The sequence below is a fragment of the Rhinoderma darwinii genome, chromosome 4 (genome assembly GCF_050947455.1).
Source record: "Rhinoderma darwinii isolate aRhiDar2 chromosome 4, aRhiDar2.hap1, whole genome shotgun sequence".
NCBI classification, from domain to species: domain Eukaryota; kingdom Metazoa; phylum Chordata; class Amphibia; order Anura; family Rhinodermatidae; genus Rhinoderma; species Rhinoderma darwinii.
Window position 1 is genome coordinate 156675378 of NC_134690.1, and position 26922 is coordinate 156702299.

A 26922-nucleotide genomic window follows, 5' to 3' on the forward strand; every position below is an offset into this window, starting at 1 on the left:
TGTATTGAGGTCAACATAAGGACATCCCTCTTGTCCTTTTACTAGACCAGCAACATGTTCTCGCTGTGTAGTGCCCTGCTTTCTCCCTTTCTTATTGGTTGCCCAATAAAAGTTTTAGGGAGGCCTCTCTAGTTTTTGCGCATGGTTCCACATGCTACAGTACTTCTGGTGGAGAGGCAGTTAAATAGTGGGATGCTGGTGTAGAAGTTATCCACTTAGAGGTGATAACCCTGGTCCAGCAGTGGGTGAACCAAATCCCACACTATTTTCCCACTAACTCCCAGGACAGGGGGACATTCTGGAGGTTCTATCCCAGTGTCCTTCCCTTCATAAACCCTAAACCTGTAGGTGTACCCTGAGCTGCTCTCGCACAGCTTGTACATTTTAATTCCATACCTCGCCCTCTTGCTTGGCAGGTATTGGCGGAATTTTAGTCTCCCCTTAAAATGTACAAGGGACTCGTCTATTGCAAAGTTCTTTTCAGGGGTGTAAGCTTCTTGTAATTTGGTGCAGAAATAATCAATGATTATTGGGGTCATCACAGGGCGGGCACTGTGCATTATCATTATAATGCAAAAATGTCAGAATTATTTCAATAAACGTATCCGGGTCATTGCCATGTAGTAAAATGGGGTGATGTATAAAATGTCCGTATTCCAGTATTGCCTAATCTCTGGCTTTTTTACTAGGCCCATATGTAGGACAACGGCCAAAAATGTTCCCATCTCCACTGCCTCTATGGGGGTCCACCTAGCAAATGATGATGTGGGGTTTTGGGCTAAAAATTGCTGGGCATATAAATTTGTCTGGGCCACCATTAAATTCACTAAATCCTCAGAGAAAAAGACCATGAAAAAGTCAATTTCTGCCTGCAGTCTCAAATCGAATTCCTGAGCTGCCCATGAAATCTGGAGTGTGAGGCTCATAATTTTCAGAGGGTGGGTTCCACATGGTATCACTCTTTTGGGGGGCTGCTTCAACTGATGTCCTGGGGCGTCTTTGCGGGTGTTCCTCATCACTGTATGAGGATGATGAGGAGGAGGTCAAGAGGAATGGGGAAATTTCCTCTTCTCCCTCGCTGGCCGATTCACTGTCAGAGGCCAGGATGGCGTATGCCTCTTGGGCTGAATAGACCCTTTAGGATGATTGGGACATTTTTATTAGCTGATACTAACTGATACTAACTATAAGGCCTCATGCACACAAACGTAAAAACGCCCGTAATTACGAGCCGTATTTACGGCCCGTAACTACGGGCCCATAGACTTCTATTGGCCACGGGCACCTTCCCGTATGCTTACAGGAAGATGCCCGTGCCGTTGAAAAATATAGAACATGTCCTATTTGAGGCCGTAATAACGGCACGGGCAGGCCCATAGAAGTCTATGGGGCTCCCGTAATTACGGGTGGCTACGTGTGTGCACCCGTAATTACGGGAGCGTTGCTAGGCGACGTCAGGATATAGTCACTGTCCAGGGTGCTGAAAGAGTTAACTGATCGGCAGTAACTCTCAGCACCCGAGACAGTGACTAACGCTGGAGTTAATAGTATTAAAAGTGAATTTACCCAGAAATCATCTTCTTCTTCTTCTTCCTCCAGTCCGGCCTCCCGGGATGACGTTTCATCCCATGTGACCGCTGCAGCCAATCACAGGCCAATCACAGGCTGCAGTGGTCACATGGACTGCCGCGTCATCCAGGGAGGTCAGACTGGATGTCAAGAGACCAAGACAACGGCCGGGTAAGTATGAATTTCTTTTACTTTTACTTTGGAAAGGGCTGTCCCTTCTCTCTATCCTGCACTGATAGAGAGAAGGGGCTGCCGATTAGTGCAGTGCAATTTTGCATCGAAAACGTGCCCGTATATACGGGTGGAATACTGATGACACCGGACCCGTATTTACGGGCACGGGTCCATAAATACTGGTGCAATACGGGTCGAATACGTGTGACCAAGGACCCGTATTAACGCCAGTATTTACGGTAGGACAAAAATATGTTTGTGTGCATGAGGCCTAACGCTGTAAATTTATACTATACCTGTCGCTATGATATCAAATATTTAGTGAAAGAACTTCAGTTAAAAAAACTGAATGTCCGTCACTAACTTACGCTAACTATAACGCTGTAAATGTATTCTAAATCTTTTAAAAAAAATATATAGCTATAACTTCTGCTATATATTTTTTTTACAAAAACGGACGTCAGTAAACGTCTGCTATTCTAACGCCCTAACGCTTTTTTTTTAATAAAAGCAAAAAAAAGGCCCCAAAAAACCTTTGTAAACAAATAACCACTGGGGCTGATTATAGACTGGCACTCAGACAGCACCAATCGCCACCATATCACTGTGCCCTGTGGCAAAGTGATTGGTGAAAGCCGCACTTGGCCGTTATGGCTCTAAGAATGTGGTGAAACAGAATTTTTTTTTTAACAAATAGATTTTTCTTTGTAAAAGTAGAAAAATATGTAATAATTCCTTCCTATTTTCTGTTGTCTAAAACCTGGGTGCGTCTTATAGTCCGAAAAATACGGTATGTCCATCAAGTTCATCCAAGAGATGGGAGAAAAGGAAGGGATGAAATAAAAATTCTACACATTGACATAGGAGCTGATGTTTTTTCATTCTAGGAAATTATCTAAGGGTATGTGCACACGTAGTGACCAAAAACGTCTGAAAATCCAGAGCTGTTTTCAAGGGAAAACAGACCCTGCTTTTCAGACGTTTTTTGACCAACTCGAATTTTTCGCGGCGTTTTTCGCGCCGTTTTTTACGTCCGTTTTTGGAGCTGTTTTCATTGGAGTCTATGAGAAAACAGCTCCAAAAACGTCCAAAGAAGTGTCCTGCACTTCTTTTGACGAGGCTGTATTTTTACGAGTCGTCGTTTGACAGCTGTCAAACGACGACGCGTAAATAACAGGTCGTCTGCACAGTACGTCGGCAAACCCATTCAAATGAATGGGCAGATGTTTGCCGATGTATTGTAGCCCTATTTTCAGACGTAAAACGAGGCATAATACGCCTCGTTTACGTCTGAAAATAGGTCGTGTGAACCCAGCCTAAGTCTTTTTTAAAGCCATCTACTGTCCCTGCTGTGACCAGCTCCTGCGGTAGACTATTGCATAGATTCACAGTTCTCACAGTAAAAAACGCTTGTCGTCTCTGGAGATTGAACCTTTTTTCTCCAAACGGAGGGAGTGCCCCCTTTTCTTTTGAGGGGATTTTACGTGGAAGAGGTTTTCACTATATTTCTTGTATGGGCCATTAATATATTTATATAAGTTAATCATGTCCCCCCTTAGTCGTCTCTTTTCAGGGCTAAATAGGTTTAATTCTTTTAATCTTTCCTCATAACTTAGATTCTTCATGCCCCTTATTAGCTTCGTTGGTCTTCTTTGTATTCTTTCCAACTCTGAGGCATCCTTTCTATGAACTGGAGCCCAGAACTGGACTGCATATGCTAAATGAAACCGCATTTATGCTTTGTAAAGTGGCAATATTACATCCCTGTCCCGCGAGTCCATGCCTCTTTTAATACACGACAATATCCTGCTGGCCTTAGAAGAATCTGACATTGCATGCTGTTATTTCGTTTATGATCTACAAGTACACCCAGATCCTTATCAATAGAGATGAGCGAACCGGGACAACCCAACCCGGTTTCGGTCCGAACATCGGGAAAAGTTCGGTTCGCAGCGAATCCGAACTTCACCGGGTTCGGCCGAACACGTTTTGACCGAACCCGGTCAAAAATATTATACAAATCGGCAGCCACTTGTCTCTATCAATCACTGATAGAGAAAAGAGGCTGCTGATTAAAAATAAAATAAAAAGCATTTCATACGTACCCGGTCGTTGTCTTGGTGACGAGTCCCTCTTCTTCCTCCAGTCCGACCTTCTTTCCTCACGCCTGCAGCCTGTGATTGGCTGCAGAGGCCGCTGCAGCCCGTGATTGGCTGCAGAGGCCGCGGCAGCCTGCGATTGGCTGCAGCGGTCACATGGGCTGTAACGTCATCCAGGAATGTCGGGCCGGATGTCGAGAGGGACGCTTCACCAAGGCAGCGGCCGGGAGACCGGACTGGAGGAAGCACAAAGTTCTCGGTAAGTATGAACGTCTTTTTTTTTTTTACAGGTTACTCTATATTCTGATCGGAATTCACTGTCCAGGGTGCTGAAACAGTTACAGCCGATCAGTTAACTCTTTCAGCACCCTGGACAGTGACTATTTACTGACGTCGCCTAGCAACGCTGCCGTAATGACGGGTGCACACATGTAGCCACCCGTCATTACGGGGCCTCATGCACACGACCGTAAAAACACCCGTTATTACGGGTCGTAATTGCGACCCGAAATAGCGGGCCCATAGACTTCTGTTAGCCACGGGTACCTTCCCGTTTTCTCACGGGAAGGTGCCCGTGCCGTTAAAAAGATAGAACATGTTCTATTTTTTTATTTTACGGGCCGTGCTCCTATACTTTATAATGGGAGCACGGCTCGGAAAAACGACCGGCTGCCCGTGGCCGGCTGTGCCCGGCCGTGCTCATCTCCTGAAATACTCTATGCTGCCTTAAACTCTGTGGACAGGTCAGGATCCTGTTTCTTTTAAATGCTGCTGGGGAACCCGCTCGGTCCACTATATAAGGCTGCTCTACAGTGCTTGGGAATAAGTGACTGGGGCAGAAGAGGATGGAGGCGCAGCCTTATATAGGGGATCGAGCGGGTTCCCCAGCAGCATTTAAAAAAAACCAGGATCCTGACCTGTCCACAGAGTTTAAAGGGAACCTGTCACCAGCATTTCACCTATTAAACCAGCACTACCTGGTGGTAGTGGGTGAAAAATCATTCCTATATAACCTATAATTGTCTTCTTAGTCAGCTCTGTAGCTTTAGTATTCAGTTTTTTAGTGTTCTCTAACCGTATGCTAATGAGCAGAAAAGAGTCAGATCTTCATTTGAAATGAGTCAGATCTTCATTTGAAAAGAGTCATATCTTCATTCCTCAAGTCTTTCCGAGTTTACCCTGCCTCCTTACTTTTGATTGACAGCTCTTTGCCTTACCCCAGCACACAAAATCCTGCGCTTGTGCATTAATGTCCTCTTCTGGTGTGTGCGCACAAAGGGACACCGGATTATTACGATAAAAGGCGCAAAATGTTTGCAGGCCGTTATTTACAGTCGGAGAAGGAGTTTAGGAGAGGGGATAACGGCAATGAACTTTTGATAACAGCGGCCAGTGAGGGATAAGTAAAGTTCAATAGGTGAAATGCTGGTGACAGGTTCCCTTTAAGGCATCACAGAGTATTTCAGGAGATGAGCGTGTGGATCTTGTGCGGAGTGGTGACTTGCCAATCATGTGAAGATGTTATTGAGGACAGGAGTGGAGGAGAGGTAACAGAATGAGAGCTACGTAATGGTAAGAACAGAGTTCACAGCAGGACAGAATCTGCACGCTCCTCTCCTGAAAGATTCTGTGCTGCTGTGAACTCTGCTCTTACCATTACATAGCTCTCAGTCTGTTACCTCTCCTCCACTCCTGTCCTCAATAACACCTTCACATGATTGGCAAGTCACCACCCCGCACAAGATCCGCACGCTCATCTCCTGAAATACTCTGTGCTGCCTTAAACTCTGTGGACAGGTCAGGATCCTGTTTCTTTTAAATGCTGCTGGGGAACCCGCTCGATCCACTATATAAGGCTGCGCCTCCATCCTCTTCTGCCCCAGTCACTTATTCCCAAGCACTGTAGCGCAGCCTTATATAGTGGATCGAGCGGTTCCCCAGCAGCATTTAAAAGAAACAGGATCCTGACCTGTCCCCCTAGGACATATGATGCATGCAGGTTGTTTGTACCCAGATGCATAACTTTACATTAATCTTCATTTGCCAAGTGGACGCCCAAACACTTAGGGCGGATTTACACGAACGTGTAATACGTCCGTGCCACCCGCGTGTTTTTCACGCGTGTCGCACTGAGCTATGCCAATCTATGGGGCAGTGCAGACTGTCCGTGATTTTTGCGCAGCGCGGGTCCGCTGCGTAAAACTCACGACAGGTCCTATATTTCGGCGTTTTTCGCGCATCACGCACCCATTGAAGTCAATGGGAGCGTGAAAATCACGCGCAGCACATGGAAGTACTTCCGTGGGACGCGCGTTATTCGCGCAACAGCAGTAAAAGAGTGAATGTAAATAGAAAAGCACCACGTGCTTTTCTGTTTACAAACATCCAAACGGAGTGTCATAATGATGGCGGCTGCGTGAAAAAAAAGCAGCCACGCACCATATGAACATGACACACGCAGCTGTTAAGTGCCCTTTGGTCACGCAAAACGCCGCGTTTTTTGCGTGCGCAAAACACACACGTTCGTGTAAATCCGCCCTTAGTGTGTCTAAATCAGCTTGCAATTTATCATCCATAGACTGAACATTACTACATAGCTTGGTGTCATCTGCAAACATAGAAATAGTGCTATTAATCCCATATACTATATCATTAATAAATAAGTTGAATAATAGTGGTCCCAGCACGGAAATCTGGGGTACACCACTTATAACCGGGGACCATTCAGAGTAGGAATCATTGACCACAACTCTCTGGCTACGGTCCTTGAGCCAATTTTCAATCCAATTACAAACAATAATTTTTAAACCTATAGTCCTTAATTTACTCATTAGATGTCTATGAGGGACAGTGTCAAATGCCTTTGCAAAGTACAAAAACACTATAACCACAGCGGCCCCTCTGTCTAGGCTTCTGCTCATCTCTTCATAAAAACAGATCAGGTTGGTTTCACAGCTTCTGTCCTTAGTAAAAACGTGCTGGCTGTCAGTTATAATACTATTTATTTACACATAATCCTGTATATAGTCCCTCAATAGCCCCTCAAACATTTCCACCACGATGGATGTTAAGCTTACTGGTCTATAATTAAAATTACCTGGTGAAGACCTTGAGCCCTTTTTGAAAATAGGCACCACATTTGCCCTGCTCCAGTCCCTTGGCACTATACCAGTCACTAGAGTATCTCTGAATACTATGAAGATGGGGACAGAAATAACTGAACTAATTTTTTTAACAACTCTTAGGTGTAACCCATCTTGTCCCTGAGCCTTGCTCACATTTATTTTATTTAACTTAGCTTGAAACATATCTACATTCAGCCAATTCAGTATATTAATTGATGGATTAACAGGACTGGCACCACCTAGTCATGTCAGATTTGAAAAATAGCGCCCCACCATTAAGGCAAAACTGGCAGCGATGGCAAGGGGTTAAGGCTCTCACCTCTTACAATATACAGTATCTATAAAAGTATGTCATAAAAGGCATATTGTTAGACATCTGGTGTGGTTTAAACGGTCCATGAAAAAGGGATTTATCAGATTTGAGGATCTGTGAAGCAGAGGGGAGTAAAATCAAATGTTATTGCACTAAAGGGTAACTATTACGTATTTTTTTTAAATAATGTATAGAGCACGAGATTCCAAGACATTTTGCAGAATACTCTATTAAACTCTTGCCGCACTGCTCCGCAACTGTACGTCCTGGAGAGGGTTTGCTTCCTGCACCAGGACGTAGTTGCGGAGCGGTTCTCGGCGTACACTGTCCTAACGAACAGTGTCCAGGAGCCGGGAGGTCAGCTGTTCCCGACAGATGACACTCCAGTCTTGCCGGCCAGCGTTCCCTCGCCGCTGAGTCCGGCAATTAACCCCTTAAACGCGGTGACCAATTGCGATTGCCGCATTTACAGGGTTTGAAGCAGATCGGCAGCCCCCACTAAGTGATTGCGGGTGCTGCCAATGGTTATCATGGCAACCCGGACACCAGACAATGGCCTCCGGGTTGCCATGTATGGAAGCCTAGAAGCACCAGCCTCTGGCTGTTCCTCCTAGGCTTCCTGTCAGTATGACTATCACGTCACACTGAGAGTTTATAATACATCACACTACGTAGCTAGTGTAATGTATTATAGCAGCGATCTGTGCTGTAAGTCTTCCAAGTCCCTTAGTGGGACAAAAAAAAGAAGTTAAAAAAAGTTGATAAAAAGTGTAAAAATAATAGTTGTGTTAAAAAAAAATTAAACCGTTAAAAAAAGTACACATATTTAGTATCACCGCGTTCGTAACGACCCGAAATATAAAACTATAATGTTATTTTTTCCACACGGTGAACACCACAAAAAAAAAATCACTAACCCTCCCAAAATATAGAATAAAAAGTGATCAATACGTTGCATATACCAAAAAATAGTACCAATAAAAACTGCAACCTGTCCCTCAAAAAACAAGCCCTTACACAGCTTTTTTGACTGAAAGTAAAAACGTTATGGCTCTCAGAATATGGTGATTTATTGTGCAAATGCTGCAAAACATAGCAAAATATATATACATATGGTATCGCCATAATCGTACCTACCCGCAGAATAAAGTAAAATGTAATTTATAGCTCACGATGAACACTGTAATAAAAATAAAAGAAAAAAACATCAGATTTGCTGGTTTTTGGTCACCTTGCTTGCCAAAAAATGGAATAAAAAGTGTTAAAAAAATTGCATGTACCCCAAAATGGTACCAATAAAAAAATAGGTTGTCCCGCAACAAATAAGCCCTCAGACAGCCCCATTGGGGAAAAAAATAAAAAAGTTTTGGCTCTCAGAATATGGCGATGCAAAATGTGCAGAGTGTTCCTAAAGCGGATAAGATCGGGCACCATTTATCAGTGCGAAACTGGTAACATAACTGCAAATTATTATTTATTTACCGCATTATTATACCCTGATGTACTCCACACAGCTTACATATGCCCCCACATTATAAACTGAAAACCCAAACAGTACTACTACCAAGCAAAATCCACGTGCCAATAGCCAAATGACGCTCCCTCCCTTCTGAGCCCTGCAGCGTGCCCAAACAGCAGTTTACGTTTTATGAGGTATTTGTCTTCAGTGGCACAAACTGGGCACTAAAATGACATACAGATGTAGGCGTCTTTACCTTGACTTTTAACCAGGGGCGTAATTAGAGAAGACTGGGCCCCATTGCAAACTTTTGACTGGGGCCCCCCTCCCCTGGGTATCACACAACCCCCCCTTGTAGATAGTGCCTCCCTATAGATTCTGCCACCCAGAGCCCCCCTATAGACAGCACCATACACAGCCCCCTATAGATAGCGCCATACACAGCCCCCCTGTAGATAGCGCCATAAAGCCCTCCCCCTGTTGATAACGCCATACAGCCCTACCCCTGTAGATAACGGCATACAGCCCTACCCCTGTAGATAACGGCATACAGCCCTACCCCTGTAGATAACGCCATATAGCCCTCCCCCTGTAGATAACGCCATACAGCTTTCCCCCTGTAGATAACGCCATACAGCCCTCCTGTAGATAACGCCATACAGTCCCAAATCCCCCCTGTAGATGATGCCATACAGCCCCCTGTAGATAACGCAATGCAACCCCCCTGTAGATAACGCCATACAGCCCACCCAAACAAAAAACAGCCTATAGTGTGTCCTACAAAAGAGATGTATCTCTCTAGGGGATACATGTGTGATCGATGGCAGCGAAAAGGAGAACGGGGGACCGAAAGTCCCCCCAAGTTCTCCATGACAAACCTCGGACTTACGGGGTCTGTGCAGTTCAATAAAAATGAAGGGAGCGCTGGTCACGCATGCGCACAAGCGCGACCGGTGCACAAGTCATTTCTATGGAGCTGGCGACAGACCCCAGAAGTCCGAGGTCTGTCATGGAGAACTTCGCGGGACTTTTGACCCCCGTTCTCCTTATCGCTGGGCGTCCCAGCGACGCCACATGTATGCCCTATCCTGTGGATAGGCAATGCATGTCTTTTGTAGGAACAACCCCTTCATTGGCGCCGCACTGTAGCAACCGTAGCGGCTGCTAGCGGAGCCTCCGGCCATGGGGGGACCCCTGCCCGGCGGGTGTCACGGGCCCCCTCATGCTGCGGGCCCCGTATCAGCCGCTACGGCAGCTATATAGCGGTAGTTACGCCACTGCTTTTAACGCATTAAATAAACAGAATCAAGTTAAAGATGGCTACATCTGTATCAGTGGAAAATTGCAATTTCCACTTTGCACCATCCGCTGCGCATAAACCCATTTGCGCACTATGTCAAAAATAAAATAAAAAATTGGTAATGCTACGTTCGTAAAAGTTAATGTATTACAGTATACCATTATTTAACTTTCACGATGAGCACTGTAAAAAAAATAATTGAAACCACCAAAACCTGTTTTTTTTCACCTTAGCTCTCCAAAAAATTTTTTAATACAAAGTAATCAAAAAAGTTTTATGTACCAAAAAATGGTACCAATAAAAACTACAACACGTCATGCAAAAAATAAGCCCTCACAATGCTCAATCCACGGAAAAATAAAATAAGGTATGGCTCTCAGAATGTAGTGATTTTTTTTATTTTAACAAATAAATTTTTCTTTGTAAAAGTAGTAAAATATATAATAAAAAAATTATATAAATTTGGTATCACCGTAATTGTATTGAGCTGCACAATAAAGTTAAGTTGACATTTTCGTTCAGTTTCTCAGTACATTTTATGGTACTTTAAATGGTGTCAATAGAAACTACAACTCCCGAAAAAAAATCAGCCCTCACACGAAAATAAAAAAAGTTTAGGCTCTTGGAAGGCGGGGAGTGAAAAACGAAAATAAGAAAGCAAAAAATGGATCAGTCATGAAAAAACATTTGTGACCACATGTGGGGTATTGCTGTACTCAGGAGAAATTGCTTTACAAATGTTGGGGTGCTTTTTCTCTTTTATCCCTTGTGAAAATAAAAAAAATCAACATTTTAGTAGAAAAAATGTTGATATTTATTTTTTGTTACCTAATTCTAAGAAATTCTGCAAAAGACCTGTGGGGTCTAAATGCTCACTATACCCCTAGAAAATTTCTTGAGGGGTGTTGTTTCCAAAATGGGGTCACTATTGGTAGGTTTCCACTGTTATGGTCCCCCAAAGGCGTTGTAAACGTGACATGGCACAGAAAACCATTACAGCAAAATCTGTGCTCCAAAATCCAAATGACGCTCCTTCCCTTCTGATCCCTGCCGGGTCCAATCAGCAGTTTAATACCACATATGTGGTATTGCCGTAATCGGGAGAAATTGCTTACAAATGTTGGCATTTTCTTCTTAATTCCTTGTAAATATTAGAAATGTCTATGTTTTTTCAAAAAAACAGTAGATTTTAATTTTTACAGACTAATTCCAATATATTTAGCAAAAAACCTAGTCAATAGATATTGTGCTAACTATACCCCATGATAAATTCCTAGAGAGGTGTAGTTTCCAAAATGGGGTTATTTTTGTGGTGTTTCCACTGTTTTGCCACCACAAGACCTCTTCAAACCTGACATGGTGCATAAAATATATTCTAAGAAAAGGAGAACCCACGATCCACTAGGTGTTCCTTTGCTTCAGAGGCATGTGCTTCAGTCGATTAGCACACTAGGGCCACACGTGGGATATTTCTAAAAATTGCAGATTCTGGGCAATAAATACTGAGTTGCATTTCTTGTGTAAAAAGTTCTGTGGTACAAAAAAAAAAGTTTTACAATTGAATTTCGGCAAAAAAAATGAAATTTGTAAATTTAATCTCTACTTTTGTTTAATTCATTTGAAACGCTTAAAGGGTTAAGAAACTTTCTGAATGCTGTTTTGAATACTTTGAGGGGTTTATGGGGTCTATCAAATATATAAGGCCCTCAAAGACACTAGAACTGAACTGGTCCCTGAAAAAATAGCATTTTTTAATTTTCTTGAAAATCTGTGAAATTGCTGCTAAAGTTCTAAGTCTTGTAACGTCCTAGAAAATTGGAAGGACGTTCAGAAAAAAATGCAAACATAAAGTAGACATACATGAAATGTTAATTAGTAACAATTTTGTGTGGTATTACTATCTGTCTTACAAGCAGATACATTTCAATTTAGAAAAATGCTAATTTTTGCAAATTTTCTCAAAATTTTGGAGTTTTTCCACAAATAAATACTAAATTTATCAACCAATTTTTTGCACTAACATAAAGTACAATAAGTCATGAGAAAACAATCCCAGAATCGCTTGGATAGGTTAAAGCATCCTAAGTTATTACCACATAAAGTAACACGTCAGATTTGATAAAATTGGCTGTGCCCTTAAGGCCAAAACAGGCTGGGACCTGAAGGGGTTAAGCAATTCAGCCTCCTTTCATTTTAAAACTGTTCCTGAACTGCTGCCCCTATCCTTTACTACTCGCCGTAGCTAGGGAAAATCTGTATTCAACGCCGAACACTGAACACAGCTACTCTGTGTGGGGAACACTTAATGCTGCCTGCTCCTGAAACCTCAGTGCCTCAGTGCATTGGGTATTTCTACAACAGTCTGTTTCAGTCCATTACTAATACCCAGCCACACTGATCTTATCTCCAGTTGTGGAACAGTTTTACAATAAAAGGAGACTGAATTAATTAATTGAGTGTATGGCAATATTTATTGAAATTGCCTGCCCTATACATTATTTAAAAAAATTGAACTGACAGTTACCTGTTAAGCATACCTCCCAACCATCCCGGATACAGCAGGACAGTCCCGGATTCCGGGCGGCCGGTGGTTTATCCCGGTGTCAACTGAATCTGCTTCCTCAGGATGCAGATACTTTTGAATCCAATGCTGAAGCAAGGAGCCGTCAGCTCCCTGCTTCAGCAGTAGTACAAAGCGGAGGAGCAGAGGGAGCTCCTCCACTCGTCGAGGACTACCGGGCATGGCGCTACTTTAAGCGTGAGTCTGAGGACCCCCTTGACCTCACTGTCCATAGATGGACAGTGATGTCGGGCTTTCAACTATGGAGTCCTCGGCCAGAGCAACGCAAACTCTCTGGCCGGGGACTCCACCAGTCTTGGGAAAGCCCTTGACGACACTGTCTATATATGGACAGTGACGTCACTGACTCCTCCAGTAGCAAAATCCCCCGGAAAGAGCGTTGTCGACATTCTGGCTGGGGACATATATGGACAGTGACATCAGGGGCTACTCCTGGAGCGGAATCCACTGCCAGAGCGTTGCCGACACTCTGGCCAGAGATTACGCTTCTAGAAGGGAACCCCTGAAGCCACTGTCCATATATGGACAGTGACGTCAGGGGCTACTCCTGAAGCGGAATCACCTGCCAAAGAGTTGCCAATGCTCTGGTCGGGGATTTTGCTCCTCTGACGTCACTGTCCACATATGGACAGTGACATCTGGGCGCTTCCTAGAGCATAATCCCTAGCCACAGCGTGGCTGACGCTCTGGCTGGGGATTCCGCTCCCAGAGGGAGCCCCAATGGCGCTATATACAGGGGATGTAGGGCCATCTACAGGGGGGTGGTTCTATCTTTAAGGGGGTGTGGCACTATATTTATGGGCACTGTGGCACTATGTAGGCACTATCTGCAGGGAACACTGTAGCTCTATCTACATGGGCACTGTCTGTGGCACTATCTACATGGGCACTGTGGCACGATCTATGTGGTACTGGCACTAGGGGCAGATAAGATATTATACTGTATGAGGGCAGCTATGGGGCATTATACTGTATGGGGCAGCTAAGGGGGAATTATACTGTATGGTGGCAGCTGAGACATACTGTATGGTGGCAGCTATGGGGCATTATACTCAATGGGGGAATTTGTGTGAGCCTTATACTGTATGGGGGCATATGTGTGGGCCTTATACTGTATGGGGGCATCTGTGTTTGACTTATACTGTATGGGCGCATCTATGGGGCATTATACTGTGTAGGGGCAGTATACTGTGTGAGAGGCACTTTGAGGCATTATACTGTGTGGGGGGCAGCTATATGGCATTATACTGTGTAAGAGGCACTTTGAGGCATTATGCTGTGTGGGGGCAGCTATAGAGTCATTATACTGTGTGAGGGGTTCTATGGGGGCATTATACATTGGGGAGGCACTATGGGAGCATGATACTGTGTGGGCTGAATCGGGTGTGTATGGGCTGGGACTGGGCGGGGTTAAAGCCATGACTTATAAGGGGAAAACAATCTGTGCCACGCTGCACGCGCCGCATCGGTTGTTCCTCTTTGTGATGCTTGAAAATTGGGAGGTATGCGTTAAGTAATATAACACTAAAGAATAAAACGCTTAGTTTAATTGTGCAGGTATTGTAAAAACATAGTAGGTGTATTCCCTGATGTGACACAATGTATTATTTTTCTTGCTCTGTAAGTTTTTCAAATTAGTTTTTAATGAAATTTTCACAACATACACTAAATGTGAGAGTAAATAACTACAAGTATAAAGGCACACCTCACAAGGTAGCATGTGTAACTTAATACTTGCGTAAGCTCTAAAACACATAAACAAAAAAGTATTCTAGAACATCGGAACACCCAATACAATACAAAGCAATTCAATGTCGAGACCAGAACATTACAACAGAAACAATAAATTAAGATTTGTGGCGGAGATGCCTCTTGCCGCCACATCTGCAAGTAAGCTTTCAAAAAGGTAACAGTGAAATAAATAATGAAATAAATGTATATAGGTTATTGTCAAAATATCCAGGGGGACAATCACCACATTAATTGAAATGTATTCAAGACAGCAGGAATACTTTCCAGGTTAAGTCGTTATACTGGGAAGGGTAGATGTTTGCTGAGGTGTCGTATTCGTAATCCAGGCATTCCATGTAAAAAGGAATCTTTGCCTACTATTCTGCTCCCACCCGCATAATTACTCAAAATGGAAAAGCTGATGAACTTTCTCACGCCGTTGCTGTATTGAGGGGGGTTCTGGATCTCTCTAGTGTAGTGGGATTAGCAACTTGTAGCAGCCAAATTTTGGGTTCCATCTCTGAGAATTGCCTCAAGTTCCCGTTCCCAGTCGCCTATATAGTATGATTTGGAAGTGTAAGGAGTAGATATTAGATATGGATTTAGCCTTAGGTAAAGTGTCTGTGAGAAGTTTCTCAACCCAATTCAAGTCTCTAAGTGAGCGAGAGATCTGTCAGAGAAACTGTCTACATGTTTGTCTAAAAGACAGGTTGTGTAAAAAGGTTGTGTCTGGAACCTCACCAAGGGATTCCAAAACTCTGTAAATTTTTCAAGCTTATTGTAGATATTCTGTTCTTAAACTTTTCTGTTTTAACCTCCTACATTAGATATAGATCTACAAAGATTTTCTAGCAAAGAAAATAAACATCAATAAAAGTAGGGGACGCTACATGCCCTTTCAGATTTACATGATGTATAACTTATAAGTAAATGTTTCACAGTAATGTCGGTATCCGTCACTGATTTTAGGATTGATCATGACGTTTTCTTTGTTCCTGTGGTAGTAAGACAGGATTCAGAAGTGGACAATAGACCAGGAAAAAAATATTTCACTGCTGAATCATCTCAGTAATTTTTTTTTAAGCTGTTTCCTCTTTGTTTAAATAAACATTTCATGTCATGCTCATATGACGTACAAGGAACAGTTACTGTTCCTCTTTATATAAGACTACTAGCACGTGTTTTTAAAGAATGTACGTTTAATTATTTATTTTTTGTCCTGCCATACAGTACTCAAGTGTTGTTAAATCAGGCAAACTGCAAAGCTTATATGGGAACTTAGATACATAGATTAGAAAAGACCACAAATGCAATGTTTTTTGCTTATATTCTTTTTTTCATTAGGTTGTTTGTGTAGACTTTTGTCTATAAAAGGACTAAATGAAAGTAAATGACTGTTTTCCGTTACACTGAACTCACTTATTTGAAATAACTAAATTAGTTAAAAACCCCTTTGCGCACCCGGCTGTGCCATTACGTCCTTTTGCGGGGGCTGATGTTTGGAGCGTGCTCATGCACTGAGCGTTCTCCATAAGCAGCAGGTGTCACCTGTGTTTTACAGCTGACACCCGGGACGACCGCAGCATCTGAGGCATTGAAAAGAGGGGGGGTGGCCTGCTCTGACAGCTCATCTCCCCCGCAATGAGATCGTGGGGTGATGACGGTTGTCATAGCAGTCTAGGGGCCTAATAAAGGCCCCCAGGAATGCCTTTACTATGCTTCTGTTAAGCCCATCTCATGCTGCAAAGAATACCTCTGTGTCATTGGCTGCTATGGGCATAAAAGGAGAGAAACTCATGGTGTGGCCCCCATGTTCCCCTGACCTCAACCCTATTGAGAACCTTTGGAGCATCCTCAAGCAAAATATCTACCATTAGGAGATTTACTCAATAAAATTCGCATTATACTCCAACGGTTGATGGCTTGAAGATTATACTGACTGTCATTTGCATCGACTATTTAGGAAAATCAGCGAAAAATAACATTTGCATAATAATTTGGAACGCGGTGTACATATCCTGTGGGTATGCCATAAAAGTCTATGATGGGAATATCCTTTAACATGTAAAGGTGCCAAATGGATCTGTTACTTAGGCTAAAGTTACACGGCCGTTTTCAGAACAATGTAAATCTATGGCTGTATACACACTGCCGTTTTTTTTAACGACCCGTGATTTCTTGTAGTAAAAAAATAGTACATGTCCTATTTTTGGCCATTTTCACAGCTGCTATAGAGCTCAATGTGTGTGTTTAACGGCCATGTTTCAGGAATGAATCCTTGTGACAGCCGTTAAAAACTGATCCGGACACTCACAAAAGGACTCCCAGGGTACAGCGCTACTTTAAGCGCTCAGACCGGGGAAGCCCTTGACGTCACTGTCCATATCTGGACAGTAATATGAGGGCTTTCAATTATGGAGTCCACAGCCAGAGCATCGCAAGCACTCTGGCCGGGGACTCCTGTCTTGGGGAAGCCCTTGACATCACTGTCCATGTATTGATAGTAACGTCAGGGGCTCCTCCAGGAGCGGAATCTCCAGCCAGAGTGGAACCGTCGCTCTGGCCGGGGATTCCGCTCCTGGAGAAGTCCCTGGTGTCACTGTCCAAATTTGGACAGTGGTGTGTGTGTGTGTGGCGCTATATACAGTGGGGGTGTAGCGGTATCTTCAAGGGGGTGTGGTATTATCTACAAGGGCACTGTTGCACTATATGTGCACTATCTACAGGGGACACTGGCGTTTTCTGTGTGGGCACTGGCACTTCATATGTGGGCACTGTGACACTATTTACAGTGGGCACTGTGGCACTATGGTTCTATGTGAGCACTGGCAGTATCTATGTGGGCACTATCTACAGTGGGCACTGTGGCATTATCTACAGGGGCATTGCGGCATTATCTACATGGGCACTGTGGTGTTTTGAGGGGGTTGGGATTGAAATTAAAACTGTCAAATGAAATCCATCTATTTTTTTATTGGTCATGAAAAACCGACAGAGAGACTGGAAATGGATGAAAATTTGGAGACACACTGATACAACACAGGCATAAAAAAACTGACAGTTGATCAGATTTCAATGGCCATTTTTTCTTCACTGTCATGTGAATATAGACTTATAGTAAAGGAGAAATGTTATATCAACTCCAGAAGGTTCAGAGTTTTGGAGTTCAAGGTTAAATTCTGATTAAACCTTTTGATAAACTGGAGCAAACCACAACCTTCTTTAAGGGAAATTATAATAGATATTTTGGAAAAAATAATGTTGTGGTTGAAGGAATGAGGGGAAGCAAGATGGATGTACTCTCTCTCGGGAGAGGTGGGGAGAGTTTCTAAAGAAATATTATGGAATTGAGGTTCAGGATATCTTCGCTCAGTGGAATATGTTTTTTCCAGATAAGTAGAATTGAATATAGAAGCACAAGAAACAAGTGGGTGGGGGGTGGTTTGGGCAGAGGTGGGAGAAAAAGAGATGTAATTTATTTGTAATATATGTTTTTTTATTAGTCCCCCAAGGGGACTTCAACCAGCGATCGTTGGATCGCCTGCATGATATACTGCAACACCAATATATTGCCGTATATCGTCTTTCCGAGGCAGGGCTTATTAGGAGCACAAAGATGGCAGACCTGGGGGCCTTCATCAGACCCCCAGGCAGCCATAGCAACTATCGCCACCCCGGGATTTCATTGCGGGGGGCGCGATGAGCTGCTAGAGGGGGTCGCCCCTCTTTCTAACAATTTAAATGCTGTGGTCGCTATTGACCGTGGCATATAACAGGTTAAACTAGAGGGATCGCGCTCGAGCACGATACCGCTTGTTACTGTGAAGTGTCGGCTGTAGCATACAGCCGACACCCACATCGTATGGAGCGGGTTCACTCTGTTAGCCCGTTCCATACTTCCCCTACCCGGATATGACGTATGGATTGGTCAAATGTCGGGAAGGGGTTAAGGTTACATTCACACGACAATGTAAGGACAATCAAACAATCAGGGGATCCTCCTGCAATGGAATCCCGGGCCAGAGCATTGCCGACACTCTGGCCGGTGATTCCACTCCTGGAAGAGCCTCTGGCGTCACTATCCATATATGGATGGTGACATCAGGTGATCCTCCTGGAGCGGAATCCCCGGCCAGAAAGTTGCCGGGGACAGTATATATGGAAAGTGACGTCAGAGGATCCTCCTGGAGTGGAATCCCCGGCCATGGGCACTGAGGTGTTTTCAGGGGGTTGGGACAAAAAAAACCCTGACAAATTAAATCCATCCATTTGTTTAATGGCCATGAAAAATGGATGGCAAACGGATTACAAATGGCGATTAAAAATGGATAGACGGACTAGAATTGGACGAAAATTTGGAGACACACTAATGCAAAACGATCATGAAAAAAATTACAGTTGATCAGTTTTTTATGGCCATTTTTTTCACTGTCATGTGACTGTAGCCTAAAACTACATATACAGTTCTAAAGCCTTAAACCAGATTTTTACAAAATGATTTACAGGATGTGAGGAAGAACACATTATTCTTTCAGTAAATCTATATTATTCTGATGCTGTTACTCAGTCTTTTTTCCTCCACTGTAGAAATTTTTACCTTCCCTTTTCCCATCCCTTGGTTGAACTTGATGGACATGTGTCTTTTTACAACCGCACTAACTATGTAACTATGTAACTGCAATGACAGGGCAAAGATCAACTACCGCTAACAGATAGGCCACTCCAATGAGTGGTTTGGTTACATCCCATCTAACACTTACCACTAAAGAAGGTAACAATATTGATTACACATGAATTTGTGTTAAGTCTAAGGACAGAATTTACAACTAAAGGCTCCAGTGACTCACATTGATCTATCATGTGCAAGTAGAATTAGTCAATGTAAATGTAACAGAGACATGACCAGCAGTCATCAGAATTTACAGCACCAATTTCCATAGCATAAACTATAATACGGCCCTGACCCAGAGGAACAACTGCGCTTTCCAATAGGCTATCTATAGATCTAGAACAGAGGCAAAATGCCTTAGTCATATCCTAAGATCAAATATTGGCCAGCTCATTGTGAGTGTGGTGTATTGTGAGGGTATGAATGAGGTGCTCTACAATGTATGTGTTCCTGAAATGTTACTCAAAGGCGTCAGCTATGATTTCACCTGTTGATTTTAGTCCTTCAAATAACTTCTTTTTTCCAGAGAAGAAGTGGAGAATGAACTTCAGTTTCTTGGCTTTTTAGTAATGGAAAATAGACTCAAGTCTGAAACAAAACCAGTTCTTCATGAACTAAAATCTGCAAACATAAGAACAATCATGGTTACAGGTGAGAAAATATAATTTTGGTGTGGAAATTAATTACTGTCACATGCAGCGGCGGATTAAGTGTATCATAGGTCCTGGGCTGTTCACAAATCTTGTCCCCCCCCGCCATATATATACCAAGCAGAAGGAAAATGGCAATGAATGGCAATAGGGCAGAAAAGGGCCACTGAACAAAAGGACACTAAAGAGAAAATGGGCGCAGAATTGGCATTTATTTACTCTTTCGTTCCTGTCTATTCAATGCGCACGGGATCCCTATTTGCCATCCATTGCCACTTTAGCACCGTTTTGTCATAGAAGGGCACTAAAATTGAACTGAGTTTGTATTCAGAAATCAGGGATACTTACAACAGAGGTCAGAAGTACCAAATAAGTGTATCTATCCTCTACTGCAGCAGCACCTTCCCAGGCAGCTCCATGTGGTACCCCTGGTGCACGCTAGTTCTCCTCAGTCCTCCTGCACTCTTATCATTTACCTCTCCCTCCTTCCTGCTTACTAACTCTCTGTTGAGCAGCCCTCTTCAGCTTCACCCTGCTCTTGCCCTCGCGCAGGAAAGTGCTGCTGTTTAGGAAAGTCCCCTAAGAAATGACAGTTTACTAATCAGCAGTGGTAAATATCAATATATATATATATATATATATATATATATATATTTTCCTAATGCAGGGCTTTTCTGTATAATGAATACTTCGTTTTTGATAGTAGGTATCATATTCCTAAATGCAGAACTATAAATATACATTATGGTCACAACGTTTATGATTTTATTATATTAGGAACCGTATATAAAATAAGTATATATATGTATTATTGTTTAAACATTGCAACAAGTGCACCAAAGTAAAATCTATGCGTGTGAACAGTCCCATAGGGTTAGGACAAAAATTGTGTGAGATCCAGGGAAATTATGTTCACATTATTTTTGAATTAAGCCCTTCAATACTTGTCCTACCAATAAGGCTATATGCATATATAGAGGTATTAGCATGACAAGGACACTTATGTGCCAGAACCCCATCCTCAAGAGAAGGGAGTTTTGAGCCCTATTGTATCTTATCTTAGTTCAACACATTTCACCATTAAACGTGTATTGTATTTTATGCATTATCAATCATTAGTGTAAAGATGCCAGAGTGAGTACATAAATGTCTCTCAGTCGTGATCCGGCCTGAGAGGGTGAGGCTCCAGCATTGCACCAATCTTGCCAGAGTAGTACTCCTAGAGTACATATTCTTATAGGCCTAAAGGACTGTTGGATGGTCTAGATTAAAAGGACAGTGCACTCAATTCAAAGTCAAAATATTATCCCTGATGTTTACATAGCAAAACTTAACCCCTTAATGACCGGGCATGTTTGTACCTTAATGACCAAGCCAGATTTGTCAAATCTGGTATGTCTGACTTTATCAGAGAATAACTCTGTGAAAGTTTTGAATATCCAAGTAATTCTGACATTGTTTTTTCGTCACATGTTGTACTTTATTTTAGTGGTAAAAGTAGACTGATACGATTTGCGGAAATTATTAAAAAAATAGAAAAATTGAAGAAATTTTGTAAAAATTATCATTTTTCCCTATTTTTAACTGTAATATGTCATATATGTACATACATACTGTACAATTTTTTTTATTAAATATATATTTCCATCTCTTTACTCTATTTTGGCAGCACTTTTGAAAAAAAAAAATTTTTTTCTAGCAATTTAGAGGACTTACAAATTTAGTAAGAATTTTATACATTTTGAAGTACATTTTGTTTTCCTGCACCAAGCCAGGTTTTCAGAGGCTCATCGGTGTCAGAATGGTGGAAACCCCCACAAGTGACCCCATTTTGAAAACTACACCCCTTAAGGTATTTATTAAGGGCTGTTGTAAGTATTTTGACCCTACAGTTTTTTTGTAAGAATTCATGCAAAGCAGGCGTAAAAAAATATAATTTCACTTTTTTCATAAAAGTATCACTTTGAAGACCGATTTCTGTGTAAAGCAACCATGAGAATGAAGAAACACACCCCAAAATATATCACCCTGTTTCTCCTGTTTTCAAAAATGCCCCCACTGTGACCCTAATGCATTGCTTGGACACACGACAGGGCCCGAAAGGAAGGGAGCACCCGGAGGCTTTCAGGACTCATATTTTGCTTGAAAATGTTTTAGGCCCCACTGTACATTTGGAGAGGTTTTGAACTACCAGAACGATAGAATCTCCCCATAAACGACCCCATTTAGAAAACTAGACCCCTTAAGGTATTTATCTAGGGCTGTAGTGAGTACTTTGACCCCACAGTTTTTTGCTAAATTTAATGCATAGCAGGTGAAAAAAAACCAAAAAACACTTTTTTCATAAAAGTATCACTTTGAAGACCGATTTCTGTATAAAGCGACCATGAGAATGAAGAAACACACCCCAAAATATATCACCCTGTTTCTCCTGTTTTCAAAAATGCCCCCATTGTGACCCTAATGCATTGCTTGGACACACGACAGGGCCCGAAAGGAAGGGAGCACCCGGAGGCTTTCAGGACTCATATTTTGCTTGAAAATGTTTTAGGCCCCACTGTACATTTGGAGAGGTTTTGAACTACCAGAACGATAGAATCTCCCCATAAACGACCCCATTTAGAAAACTAGACCCCTTAAGGTATTTATCTAGGGCTGTAGTGAGTACTTTGACCCCACAGTTTTTTGCTAAATTTAATGCATAGCAGGTGAAAAAAAACCAAAAAACACTTTTTTCATAAAAGTATCACTTTGAAGACCGATTTCTGTATAAAGCGACCAAGAGAATGAAGAAACACACCCCAAAATATATCACCCTGTTTCTCCTGTTTTCAAAAATGCCCCCATTGTGACCCTAATGCATTGCTTGGAGACACGACAGGGCCCGAAAGGGAGGGAGCACCCGGAGGCTTTCAGGACTCATATTTTGCTTGAAAATGTTTTAGGCCCCACTGTACATTTGGAGAGGTTTTGAACTACCAGAACGATAGAATCTCCCCATAAACGACCCCATTTAGAAAACTAGACCCCTTAAGGTATTTATCTAGGGCTGTAGTGAGTACTTTGACCCCACAGTTTTTTGCTAAATTTAATGCATAGCAGGTGAAAAAAAACCAAAAAACACTTTTTTCATAAAAGTATCACTTTGAAGACCGATTTCTGTATAAAGCGACCAAGAGAATGAAGAAACACACCCCAAAATATATCACCCTGTTTCTCCTGTTTTCAAAAATGCCCCCATTGTGACCCTAATGCATTGCTTGGAGACACGACAGGGCCCGAAAGGGAGGGAGCACCCGGAGGCTTTCAGGACTCATATTTTGCTTGAAAATGTTTTAGGCCCCACTGTAAGGTGTTATGCCAAAGAAAAATAATTCTATGAATTAAAAAAACCTCAAGATATTCATCTAGGGGTATAATGAGTATTTTCATTTTAGCGTGTCCAATATGATAATGGGAAATGGGGTGAAAAGGATTAGAAAATCAAATAATGGAAATGTTTGAAGGGACAAAACAGTAGTGCAAATAAAATCTTCAAAAAAAATTAGTAATCTAGTGAGGAATGATATGTTCGGAAACACTCGTGTATGCACAGCCCTGGTTTGTCTGGGCAGGACTCACATTGGTAGCCCGTGTCTTTCCTAATACCATTTTTAAAACACACACGGCACCTTTTTTGTGGACGTGTCTTTTTAGCGGTTGGGGGCACTTGGGAAGGGAAATGCTGTCCCGGAATCACCCTGCTGGCCTCACTTGAAGTTGTAGCCCTGCCATCACCACCCTGGTTTCCGAAAATTAGGTTTTTTATTACTTTTTCCTGGTAGTTCAGGTAAGGTCCGTTGTTGCCTGCCTTCCGAAAAATAATAAAAGAATTATAAAGTGCCATTTGCACCAGATTTATTGCCAATTTCTTGTACCAGATCCTTGACTTCCTTACTGCGCTATAGGGTTGCAGCATTTGGTCGGCAAGGTCCACCCCTCCCATGTGCTTATTATATTGCTGTATGCAGAGGGGTTTAGAAATGGTGGCATCTCTCCCACGTACAGGCACAGGGCTGCTTTCATCTGCATGAATTGATGTCAAGATAAAGACATCTTTTTTGTCTCGGTATTTAACCACCATTACCTTTGCCTTACAAAGGGTTTTCTTTTCACCACGTTTTAATTTTAAATTTACCAGGGTCTTTGGAAGGCCTTTTTGGGTCCGTCTAATTGTGCCACAAGCTACGGTTTTTCTGGCCAATAGACATTGGAACAAGGGCACACTCGTATAAAAATTATCTACATACAAGTGATGACCCTTGTCCAACAGCGGGTGAATTAGGTCCCAAACAATTCTGCCACTTACATTGAGCATGGCTGGGCATTCTGGGGGGTTGATCTGGGTGTCCTTTCCCTCGTATACCCTAAAACGATGGGTAAAACCAGTGCTGCTCTCACAAATTTTATATACTTTCATGCCATATTTGGCCCTCTTGGTGGGTATATACTGCCGAAATTTTAGCCTCCCTTTAAATGAAACCAGGGATTCATCCACAGCAACATTTTTATCAGGCGTATATGCCTCAGCAAATTTTAAATTGAAATGCTCTATAAGAGGCCTAATTTTAAATAGCCGATCACGGTTGGGGTCACTTGCTGGGGGGCATTGTGCATTGTCGTTGTAATGGATAAATCTCATTACGGCCTCAAAACGATTGCGCGTCATCACTGCACGATACAGGGGCGTATCGTACAGGACATCCGTCGACCAGTACGATCTTATAGTCGGCTTTTTTACAAGGCCCATGTTCAATAGTAGTCCCCAATATTTAAGCATTTCTGCTTTGTCAACCGGCTGCCAGTTGTTTTCCCTGGCATAAAATGAATCGGGGTGAGTTAAAATAAAATTGTTGGCATATAAATTTGTCTGAGTAATTATTAGATTAATTAAATCTTCTGAAAAGAAGATTTTAAAAAAATCTCCCTCGCTAAATCCTGTGGTGTTGATGTTAATTCCTGCGGCAGGTATGAAATCAGGAATTTGGGGAATAAATGTGGCGGCGGACTGCCAATCAGGGTCACTAACACTCGGCTGACTTTCACTAGGCCTGCTCCGCTGTGCTTGGGGCTCATCACTGTCGCTACTAGATGATGAGGATGATAATAAAAACTGCTCCTCACTTTCGCTTGCAGTGTCTGTATCAGAGCACAACATTGCATACGCCTCCTCTGCTGTAAACATCCGCTGAGCCATTATTTTAGATCAAAATCTTTTATATATATATATATATATATATATATATATTTATATTTAACACGCACTAGATAATGTGTAACGACTATGTACCTTACTAACCCTACACCTATCTAACGCTAATTAACGCCCAATCCCTAACACTACCTATAACACTAAACAATTCCTTTTTCTTTATACAAGACCCTAAAACGCACCTAATTAGCCCTACACCTAACGCGAATTAACGCCAAATCCCTAACGCTACCTATAACACTAAACAAATCCCCCCCAAAAAATTTTTTTTTTTTCTTTTTTCTTTTTTTTTTTTCTTTATAACAAAAATAAAATAAAAAGTACGCTAACTAACGTCCTACACCTGCCGCTACCTAACACTACCTGAACGATAAATTATATATTTTTTTATTTTTTGTACAATTTTTTTTATGAAAGCAAATGTAACAGGGATAAGGGGAATGGTAACAGGGACATTGGGGAGGCAGTGTAAGGGTTAAATTTGTCTGTTTTTTAACTTTTTGATGATGACAGGAGGATCAAGCAGCACAGCTCTGATCTCCTCAACACAACTGACAGGACTGAGGAGATCAGAGCCGAACACCGGCTTTTCCACCTAGCACACTACGTCACGCACTATGATTGGTCAGTAACTGACCAATGATAGCGATCGTGGCGCCAGGACGTCGTGATTGGTCTCTCGACCACTCACAGAACTGATCAGCTGTCTAGGACAGCGGTCAGAACGGACTTGTCACTCTGTGTTTACACAGAGTGACAGTTTGAAAATCTGACGAAAATGAACGTCCTGGTGCGGGAACTAGCACCCAACCATGACGTACATTTTCGTCACTGGTCGTGAAGGGGTTAAACCAGAATAGGTCTATTACAACATACAGGGGAAGTACTATACTTATAATGCTTCTAATATACACAAGGCTTGTCCCGTTGCACAAACCAATACGATACTATGTGGACTTCAAATTAAATAAAACTAAATTTGAATGATATGCATTAAAATTTGTGTCACTTCACGTATAACATACAGTGTATTAAAATATTTTGACCATGAAACCACTGTTGTTGTGTCTGTTGTTAGACTTTATTGATCACAGTGAAAAGGGTGCTATTACTAAATATATATCTAAAACGAGGAAGCCTATAACTGCATTAGATTAAATTCCTGAAAAGTTTCCCTTTATTATCGTTGGGATACTGGAGGCATTCCTCCTATTATCAACTTAGAGAGGCTGGAGACATTCCTCCTATTTACATACAGATGGGCACAGGCTGAGATCACTGCCTGTTTCCCTTAATAGCCCCCTTTAATATTGAATGACGGTGGATGACATGGACATTGGTGATGTTAAAAAACGAGGTCTCGATTCAGCATTCCTATATGTTTCACAACGCTAAACAGTCTCTTCAGGGTAGAGCGGCTGTAAAGAATGGCGTCTGTGGCTTGGTTAGCATCTCTTTATAAGTTATGGAAGCAGGCTGAATGGTCTGGCCCAAAGACCAATCAGCTATCATTTCACTTTCATCAGATCTGCATAACCGGCTCTGATTGGTGACTGCTTCAATAGGCAGCAGCGCATCATTTTGGTTACAGGACGCATCCCTATGTGAGGAGGGGGTGAGGCAGGAACATCAGCGGCGCATCACTTGGTTACAGGACGCGTCGATAATAATGCTTACCTACTTTGCAACTAAATGTCTTAATTCATTTTAAAACACTCTTTGATTATAAAATAACGATCTACATTAATATGCTAATTTATTATGTTATAATATGTTAATTTATTGAAAGGTGACAACCTTCAAACGGCCTGTACAGTGGGACTGAGCTCTGAGATGGTACCTGATACTTCCAGTTTAATCATGTTAGAAGCCTGTGAACCTCGTGGTGAAAGTCCTGCGTCATTTACAAGCCAGTCAGTGGAAAGCAACAGAGACATATCACACACACAAAATGTAAGTTATATTACCAAATTGACTTATGCATGATAGTGTTGGAGCGAG

General features: G+C 42.3%; 1 protein-coding gene across 2 annotated transcripts in view; it reads left to right on the forward strand.

The window, feature by feature from the left end:
• Nucleotides 1-26922, forward strand: part of LOC142759518 (putative cation-transporting ATPase 13A5) — a 177826-nt gene that overhangs the window by 114445 nt on the left and 36459 nt on the right. For both annotated transcript variants that reach the window (XM_075861765.1, XM_075861766.1), the window contains 2 exons: nucleotides 19547-19671; nucleotides 26711-26874. In XM_075861765.1, the coding sequence (XP_075717880.1) occupies nucleotides 19547-19671; nucleotides 26711-26874 (289 nt within the window). The remainder of the gene's footprint in view (nucleotides 1-19546; nucleotides 19672-26710; nucleotides 26875-26922) is intronic.